Below are 10,382 nucleotides of genomic sequence, written 5' to 3'. Positions count from 1 at the left end.
ATTGCTCATATCATACGATAAAAAAAAAAAAAAAAAAAAACTGCATCATTCAGAGAATGTGAACACCTAGCCTCACAAAAAACATCCAAAGGTCTATCAGCAGCCTCATTATATTTCCAAATATCCTGTTGTAGAACCTTGGAGTCATCAAACATTTTCAATCCAATGCTAGGCATGACTGAGCAGTATCACTTTATCTAGCTGGCAAGCCATTGAAGAACAGTCCTTTGACATTCAAAGAGAATATAAGAATTAGAAAGTCAAAGGCCAACAAAATGGCCATGACTTGCAAATTCCACAGGCACTGCTCCAAGATTCTGTTGGCTGTCAGTAACTCTAATTTCTTTTGTTTAAAATTTTTAATCATCAGTTTCAAAGTTTTAGCAGTTGAATTACAGTTTGATAATTTGTGTTTTCCTCTTGATGCCTGATGGCAGGGAGGAATAAGAATATCCACACTAGAAATGCATAACATTCTGGTTCAGACTCTTAAAAGCATTGGCACTTTCAACGTAGTGCAAAAGGTACATTTATGCAGTTTTAATTTAAACAATTAACCTCAGCCTAACAGGTTATGTGATTACCAGGTTTTGAGTTTCAAATTTTTTTTTTTCACTGTTACTTGGCTAGATGGTCACTATCCAAAAACATAACTTAGGTGTTTGGCATTTGAAGTGTAAAAGTCCACGATGCTCATTTCTGATGATAAAGGACAAAAAATAATCACAGTACTGTCAATCTTCCAAGTTAGATATTGCACAATAACTGATACAAACACAAATAAAAACCATCACACCAAAAACAGCGAAGGATGAGTTCAGAAGCCAGAAAGCAAAGTAGTAGACAGTTCTAGCACAGTAATTTTCACTGGCAGGATTATCAAAGTCTGGGAGACTGAGACCATAAACCCATACACATCCTACATAAAAGAAAGTAACAATCAATAAATGAATCACAAGTTAAAAATTTAATTAATATAAATTTATTCTATAATAACAACAAAAGTCACTCTGCTAAATAATAACAATGGATCAAGGTTCATAAACAACATTTTGCATAACATTAATGCAATTAGAGGTGCATTCCTTAGGTAGACATAACTTTAGTACTTTTGGAATCAGTAGGTGAATTTCCATTACAATCTGCTATTTTTGCTCCATAGGTACAAAAAAAGCTTTTTTTTTTTTGTTGGCAAGTGTTTTTAATGCTGCAGTCATGGTGGCTGTAACTGTTACAAACACCTGAAAGATGTTTGCAACAATTAGGTTAAAAGTTTATTGGTTTTTTGAATTCTGCTTGGAGTATGCTAATATTTCATGTTGTCTTAATGGGATTGATATAATAATTATTGATATAATAATTGATATAATAATGATATAATAATTATTGGATTGCAATAATTATTATATCCTTTTTTCAGTTTTTAATAAAATAATTACACATTGAAAATATTTTTAACTATTTAAAAAATGCAAAAAAACTTTTTTGCACCTTTTATTTAAATAAAATTTAATTCTATTGAAAATTAAAAAATATTATAGGAATAAAATATAAAGATGAAGCTATTAGCCACTTCTGTTTTCCAATTTAAAAACTATTAAAAGCTTGAAATTTAATACATGCAAATATATTTCTATATACATAAATAAAAATAAATAAATAATACATAAAATAATGCATAAGAGATGTGTCCTGGACTGCTGCTGTTGCGGTTATGTTTCGATGAGTTTGAAAATAAATGAACATGGTATGGAGGCAGATGGGTTGCATGTAGTAGCCAGTTTCATTAGTAGTGTAACATTTGTGTCATAACTGTGCAGTCAAGTAACAAAAGAATTCCAAATTTTGTTTTAAACTGGGAAAATCTATAACAGAAACATACCCCAGGGGCTCACATTTGGTGGGTATGGCTTGCTTGGCACACCCAGGGTCCTGAGCTGGATATCATCATTCTTCTCTTTTTTGGTGATTCCCTTCTACCTCTGACTTTCTCTCTCTCTCAGGGCTCGGAATTTTTTTTTGGCTGGTGCAGCATAAGCCTCAAGCTTCCTTGCACTATATGGCTAGTCATAATAATAATAATAATAATAATCATATGAAATGTTAAAAACTGTTTATGGTGATGAAATGTTAACTCTTACAAGTGTGTTTGAATGGTATAAGTGGTTCAAAGACATATATGGTGATGAAATGTTAACTCTTACAAGTGTGTTTGAATGGTATAAGTGGTTCAAAGACATGAGGATGTTTGCATTGACCTAAGAAGTGGGCATCTGTCAACCACTCTTCTTGAAATGAGGACAAACAGAGTTGGAAAAGTTTGGGAAATTCTGGCAAAAGATTGCTGTTTGATGCTCAGAATGATGAGTTGGATATAAATATGGAGACGATTTGTCAAATTCTGAATGAAGATTTAGGGAAAAGGAAGGTCTATGCAAAATTTGTGCCACACAGCTTCACACATGAGCAGAAGCAATGAAGAGCGTCATATGTGAATTCATCCAGACTTGTCAAGACGATCCTAATTTCCTCGACTGTATTGTCACTGGAGATGAATGTTGGGTGTTTCAGTACGACAAAGAGATGAAGCATCAAAGCATACAGTGGCTCCAAAATCATCATGAAGACCCAAAAAGTGTTGTCAGAAGTCCAGGATCAAGATGATGCTGATCATGTGTTTCAATAAACAGGGTGTGAATCACAAAGAATTTTTACCTGAAGGGAAAGATTTAGATTTTTTCAATGCTGAGTTCTATGTACAATTTTTTAAAAGACTACTGAAGTGCATTTCCCAGGTGAGGGTGCAATTTTGAGAGAAAGGCTGTTGGTTCTCATTGCACAACAATGGCTCCACCCATTCTGCACTTGTCAGGAAGACATTTCTGATGAAACAAGGCATCGTGCAGATCAACCATCCATCCAGCTATCCCAGTCTAGCACCACTGGACATCTTCCTCTTTCTCAAGGTGAAAACTGCCCTCAAAGGAAAGACTTCAGGATGTTGAGGACATAATGAAAAATGTACCTGCCAAAGCAAACATTATCTCTTTGAACACCTTTGCTGACCCTTTTTGGATATTTTACTTGAATATTTTACTTGATTACTTGAATAAAACTAAAACCACTTTTTTAGATCCTTCACTTTGAGCTCTTTTTATTGCACCAGTCTGGGTACTTTATTGCCATGCCTCATATATCACATGGTATTATTCACTTCCATTTTCCAATTTTTTCAAAATTTATTTCAAATTTGACATTTAAGTGAGTGAAATTTTAATATTAGGTATGTTGAAAACTCTCTATCCCGAGTGATTATTGCTTTCTGTGCTTATTATTCAAAATTAATAACAAATATTTCAGAGGAATTTTTCAAAGAGACAGTTACAGCCATTAGAAAAAGTTAATCTGTTAGATTATAGGTAGATTTTTAAAAATAATTTGGATTAAAAACAAACATATAATTCTAAGTTTTGAAGTGTCAGTAGCAGTCAGTTTCCCATGCTACCATTACTACAAGTTAAAAGTAGAACAAAACCAGTGAGCTATATCTGCTAGGTTCAATTGAACCTAGCAGATATAGCTAGGTTCAATATAACTCTGGGAAAAAGATAAATAAAAATTCAAAAACCAAACCAAGTAAAAATTAGTCTATACAGTGACTCCCTGACTTACATAATTCTCAACTTATGGAAATTCGACTTTACGTAAGTTTTTGCCGGCCGGTGCAAACTTAAAAAAAAATTGTGGAAACGTATTTTTCATCCTGTAGGAATAAATAGAGGTATCGTGAAAATATTGTAATGTGAACCCAATAACACATTGCTTTTTTTGGTAATTCATTCCAAGACCTCGGAAGTTGAAAATTTTGCTATATAACTAAGCTATTTATCTCTCTTAAAGGACATTTTTATAATGGAAATTGCACTACACTTTCATCATTATCATATATTCCATTATAAGAATCAATTTTGAATTCCTTTGTGATATTTTTCTAAAACACATTCCTGGAGGTTACTACCATAAAACAAAAACAATTTCACTTTCCAGTTTATTGGGCTTTTCTGGCAGCACAATCTATTATAAATGGGTAGTAAACTCTTATCTTATTGCATTTGCGATAATACCCATAACTGGAATTCTGTGGGTTTTTACATTACGGTATTATGGTGAAATGAGTTCCCCTTCATTGAAATCTTCAACCATATAAAAAACATAAATAAATTTTCAGAATCTTCTCTTCATTCCTATTTACTTATTACAATAAGGGAAAGGGAAAGGGTGAAGGGAAAGGGACCAATGGAAAGTGAAAGTGCTGGCAGTGCTAGGAAATGAAACAAAATTGATTTAGAAATAAAAATGATTAAGTACGAAGCAGGACAAAGTTTGTCATCTATTGCATGGAATTAGGTCTCGCTGCTTCAACAGTGAATACTATTTTAAGGGACAGTGCATATATAAAAGAACATGTTAAAGGATCAACGCATTTAAGATCAACAGTGATCAGAAAACAGTGTTCGGGTGCTATATCGAAGATGGAAAAGCTATTAATAATATGGATGGAAAATCAGATTCAGAAGCAAGAGCCTCTGAATCTAACGGCCATTCAAGCAAGAAGTATTTATGAAGATAACGATAAGTACAGCAAACCCCAAGCCAAGTTCGTGGCAAGCAACAGGTGGTTTAATAGGTTCAAGCATCATGCTGGTTTCCAAAACAAAGTATGTGGTGAAGCTGCCAGTGCCGATTCTGCAGATGCAGAGAAATTTTCTGATGTGTTGGAAAAAACCCCTTCTAAATCTCCACAGCCCTCAACTTCCGCAGCGGTGTACTTATCAGCTGGAGAGTTAATTCTGGCAACAATGCTCGAAAGGTAAAACTTGTTGACGTTCTCTTTTTGTAATTTTATAATTTTGAAATTTTTGTAATTTTGGGTAATCCTCCAGTACAGTGTCATGGATTACGGTTACCTCGCAAGTCACAGAAAGTCATTGCAAGTCAAGTCTGACTTGTCACTGAATCTGTAATTCTGACAGAGCATGCGCAGCACTTGCTGAATTAAAAATAATGAAAAATAAGATCTTTCAGTAATTTTCTACACCTTCAGTAATTTTTGTATACTTTTAACATGTTTAATGCAACACGGCCAAATCGAAAGTTACTATCGCCTCTGACTTGACTGAGCATGCACAATACTCACTATATCCGCCAGTCTAATACTGGCAATGTACTACATACTTGCGGTAATATATGTTTTTTTTTTCTCTCTTATCTGTATTCTGGGAAAATAGCTATTTCAATGCATTTTCAGAAAGAATAAAAACAAATTTCTTAACTATATAAGAATTTGATTGTAAAATAATAAAAGCAGGTAATTATAAACACAATACAGTGCAAAAGCCACTTCCTGGAAATTGTTTTTTATTCTTTTTGAAAATGCGTTGAAATAGCTATCTTCCCAGAATACAGATAAGAGAAAAAATATATATATTACTGCAAGTACATAGTACATTGCCAGTATACAGACCGGCAGATATAGTGAGCACCACGCATGCACCATCAGAATTACAGGTTCGGTGACAAGTTGGAACTCTTCCATCAGAATACGATTGACAACAGGTTGGAGCTGATGGTAATTTGCGAGGTAACAGTGACCATGACGCTATACTGGAGGATTACCTAATTTTGTACACTTTTCTAATTTTTTCTGTGCACGAGATAAAAAAAATTAAATAATACTATTTACATGTTTGTCAAACATTTCTTTTTTGCTTCTATCAAATTCAGCGGGCATAGTTGCAAGTGTGGAATTTCAATAAATGCTTATTTAGGGAAATTCTGACCTTTTAGGGAAATGCAACCCTTACATTAATCGGGGGGGGGGGGGCTGCATATAGGAAGGTACAGAAAACCACAGATTTTTTATCTTATAAAAATCAATTAACTAGCCAACAATTAACATGGATTCATTATTTTTAAGTTACACCACATATATGAAGCGCTTACAAAGTTTTTTTTTACAAAGGCTAGTATATCTGTCCCTAACACAGCAAACCTCTGTCCACTCTTTCTAAATATGATTATGTTATGTTATATCTAAAGTTAACCTTAGTGATCAGTATATTAGCATATATAACAAGAAAGCGAGATTATGCAACATCAGCCAAAAAAACCCTTCATATTTCCCTCATCCATTCGCTCAAAAGGTTTGTTCAGTTCTTCCTTCATCTTATTTAAGCCATAAAGTTTTATAATAACACATGGAAGTTAGTTCCAGTAATCAACAATTCGCTGGATAAATTCAAATGTCCGCACATCTATTCTACAACTGTCTTTCCTCAATTTGAATTTATGTCCCCTCAAATGCATAATCTGAGCAAGAGGAAGAAACCCATCAGCACTGAGCTTGCTCAAACCCTTCAGGGCCTTATACCCCTTCAATTAGATCACCTTGCAGTGCCTAGTCTCCAAAATTTGCAATTTGCAGAAATTAAGCCTTTCTTGATAAGAGTAATCCTTTGTTCCTCTCACCAATCTCATTGCCATTCTCTGTACTCATTTAAGCAGCTCCTAAAATGAGGTCTCCAGAACCATCTGTATGCAGTACGCAAGGTATGGCCTGACCATTGCTTTATACAAAGGGATAATCACCTCCTTATCTCTGCTAGCAAAATTTCTGTATATCACTGACAAGACCACATGACCTGTTCTAGCAGCATGTCTGCACTGCTCAGAAAATTTTATATCTGACTGCACAGTTACCCCCAGAACTTTTTCCTTCTCTACTATTCTGAGTGCAGTACCGCACAGTTGGTCCATTACTCTTGGTTACTGCTACCCATATGCAGTACTTTGCATTTGTCAATGCTAAGCTTCAGTTGCCACCTCACAGCCCATCTGCTCAACTTTTATAGATCCTGTTGCAGTAGCTTACTGTTATTACTGTCATTGACAAACCCTGCCAACCCTTTGTACCGTCTGCAAACTTAGACATCAAACCTGATATGCCTTCATCAATATCATTGATAAATATACAAAACAACAATGGGCCCAACACTGAACCCTGTGGGAGTCCACTAATAACATTAGTCCACAAAGAGGTGTCCACTGATTCCCACTCTCTGTCTTCTCAAACACAACTATCCCTTTATCCATACAAGCAACTTGCCCTTAATGCCACATTGCTCCAGTTTGTACAGGGTGCAACAGTATCAAAAGCCTTCCTGAAATCCAAGTATATGATACCAAAATTATTTTTTGCACCCAGTTCCTTTGTAACTACATCATAGTACCCAATCAAATTGGTCAGACAAGACTTTTCCTAACAAACCCATGCTGTGCCTGAACTATAACTGTGGTCTTGTCAAGATGATCCTGCAATGCTTCTTAAACTAGTGAATCCACTGTTTTCCCCGGAACAGAAGTTAAACTAACAGTCTGTAATTACTCGTGTCACCCTTTGATCCCCCTTTGTGAATTGGGAATACATTTGCACATCTCCAGTCCATGAGGAACTCCCCGGAATTCAAGGATGCTCTCAAAATTAGAGAGGAGAGATCTAATAGACCGAAACGAGATTCTACAACTATGAAGATGGACAGAAAACACTGAAGAAAAAGAAGCAAGATTGGAAATGAGAAGACAGGTGAAACGCCATAGGACTAAACAAATAGAAGTACCAGATGCGAATAATCAACAACAGGTATATGGCTGAAGTAATGCAACAATTGGATGAGATGCTGGAACAAGTTAACAGATTCGCTGAGTCATATAAACAAATGCATCAAATAACCAATGCCAATCCAACAGTGAATGTGCGCATGATATTTATAGAAGATCTAAACTTAGATAAGAGACGATATAATGCACCTACATCCAAAATGGAGGCTGCTGCAATATTTGTTGGAGAAGACAGGGAACCACCTGCAAATAGAGACATATGCATATATCCCGCAAGTGACTGCTGTAGAATTATATCACCACTAAACACGAATGGAGACCCTATGGCGTATCCATTGCTATTCCCATGCAGAGAGTGTGGTTAGCACAAGGAACTACAACACACAGAAGAGAGAAGAACCGCAAAATGTATTAGAGTAACACAGTTACAATTCTTTACTTATAGACTTCTGTTGAGACCTGATCTTAGCCTAATTCATAGCAGTGGGAAATTATTTCAACAATACATTGTAGACACCTATGTGAAGACTGAAGGATCTAGATTAAACTATTTATGCCACAATCAGAAAGATCTGAGTGGAAATGTACTGTGGACTATTGGATACAATAGAAACAAGAGCTCAGAACCAAAACTTGAGAGCAGGGAAGATGATAATTCTGCTTTCGACTTTCCGAGGCAGCCCAAGATACCTGCAACAAAACTATCACAATGCAATGGCAATTGTACGAAATTTTGGGAGACCCAATCTATTCGTTACATTTACTTGAATTCTGCCTGGCTTGAGATTGTGAATGCAATGGTTTTTTTTTTTTTTTTTTTATTTGGTAGTTGTTGGCGCATCGGCTTCTGTGGCCATATTGCACCTCCCAAGGTTTTTGCAGTACTTTGATCCAAGCCCGAGGCGGGAATCGAACCCGCGACCTTTGGGTTGCCGGGCAGGTACTTTACCCACTCGGCTAGCCCAGTCGGCTGAATGCAATGGAAGGGAAGCAATGACCTGAACACAGACCAGACATAACTGTGCAAGTATTCGAAATAAAATAAAACTCTCAGGCCTGCTTGACAACATTCTCAAGTGGAATTTTTTGGTACTGTGATAGCCTTCATCTACATGATAGAGTTCCATATGCACACATACTTCTCACTCTGTCTACAGATTCTAAAATATGCACAAAGGATGATATTGACAGTCTTAAATGCAGAGCTACCATGCTTAAAAACAAATTCAAGATTGTTTGAAATCGTCACAAAGTGACGATTTCAAACAATCTTGAATTTGTTTTTAAGCATGCTACATGGTCCCTGCAGCACACTCAATGCACAATCTCCGTGCATGAAAGAAGGTGTATGCAGTAAGAAATTTCCAAAATAGTTCACAGATACAACAGAAGAGAATGTTAATGGCTATCTGATATATAACAGAAGAGAAGGACCTGCTGTTAAAGTAGGAAAGTATGACATGGACAATAGATGGATTGTACCCTATAATCCATGATCTATAAATACGTTTATAAAGGTCATGATGTGGCATCTGTACGATTACAGAGGAAAGGTACCGATGGTAGTTTGGTCTTTGATAAGATTCAAACTTCCTTAGATGGGCAGTACATTAGTGCACCTGAAGCAATGTGGCATTTGATTGCGTTTCCGATGTCAGAGAAGTCACACTCCATTACAAGATTGACATTGCACCTACCTGATCAACAGCAAGTGATATTCCAAGAGGGCAGAGAAAAGGAGGTCTTGCAGTTGGAAATGTCTACAAAGACCATGCGTGACACATGGTTTGAATTAAACAGAACAGCTATGCAAGCAACGCTATTAAATTACGCAGAGATACCAAAGTACTACGTATTTGAGAAAAAATCAGGCAAATGGAAACGTAGGCAAAGAGGTGGAGATGATGTTATCGGAAGTATGCCTGTTGTAAGTGTTCAAGACAGCGAGTGCTACTATCTATGCATGCTTCTTACAAGAGTTACAAGTTTTGAGCATTTGCGAACAGTCATTGGACAACTCTGTGAAACATTTCAGCAAGCTTGCAGAGAAAATGGACTTTTGAGAGGAGACAGGATATGGCATGACACTTTCTGAGGCAATCGAGGCACATACACCAAGTTATATATGGTTACTGTTTGCAATGATATGTGGATTTGGAGATCCTGAAGATGTATCTGAACTATGGGAAAGACATAAGCAGGGCATGAGTGAAGATTTCATAAGATGTTATTCTGAAGAAACTGGCCCTCTCTATGCTCTTTCAGAAATAAACGAAATGTTGAAAAATTATGGTGGGAGCCTTCAAAAAGTGCATCTACCAGCTGTTGAAACAATGACAGCATCTCTGCATTGGCAATCATTTGACGTTTTGGAAGAACAAGCCAAAGCGATCGCAAATACAGAAAAATTAAACAACAAACAAAAATGGCATTTGACATTATTCTTGATGCCATATACAATAAGTCAAACACTAATCATAACTGTTTTTTTTAGATAGTCTGGCTGGAACTGGAAAAACATTTCTTTACTCAACTATACTACACACCATACAAGGCAAGGGAGATAGTGTTACTCCTATTTAGTCTACAGGTATTGCAGTAACTCTGTTAGCAGGAGGCAAAACTGCTCACTCTACATTCTAGATATCTCTGCTTCTGAATGCAACAAATACTGCATGATCTGACAGGATTAGACAAGTCTTTTG

General features: G+C 36.1%; 1 protein-coding gene across 1 annotated transcript; it reads left to right on the top strand.

Moving 5' to 3' along the window:
* Window positions 1–9,169: 9,169 nt before the first annotated feature.
* Window positions 9,170–9,772, top strand: LOC150082026 (uncharacterized). Its single transcript, XM_090380401.1, has one exon. The coding sequence runs from the start codon at window positions 9,170–9,172 to the stop codon at window positions 9,770–9,772; it is 603 nt and encodes a 200-aa protein (XP_090236527.1).
* The last annotated feature ends 610 nt before the right edge of the window (window positions 9,773–10,382 follow it).

This window comes from Mastigoproctus giganteus, chromosome 8, assembly GCF_048544385.1.
Source record: "Mastigoproctus giganteus isolate SK-2022 chromosome 8, ASM4854438v1, whole genome shotgun sequence".
Lineage (NCBI taxonomy): Eukaryota > Metazoa > Arthropoda > Arachnida > Uropygi > Thelyphonidae > Mastigoproctus > Mastigoproctus giganteus.
This window is presented reverse-complemented; position numbering and strand designations above follow the sequence as displayed.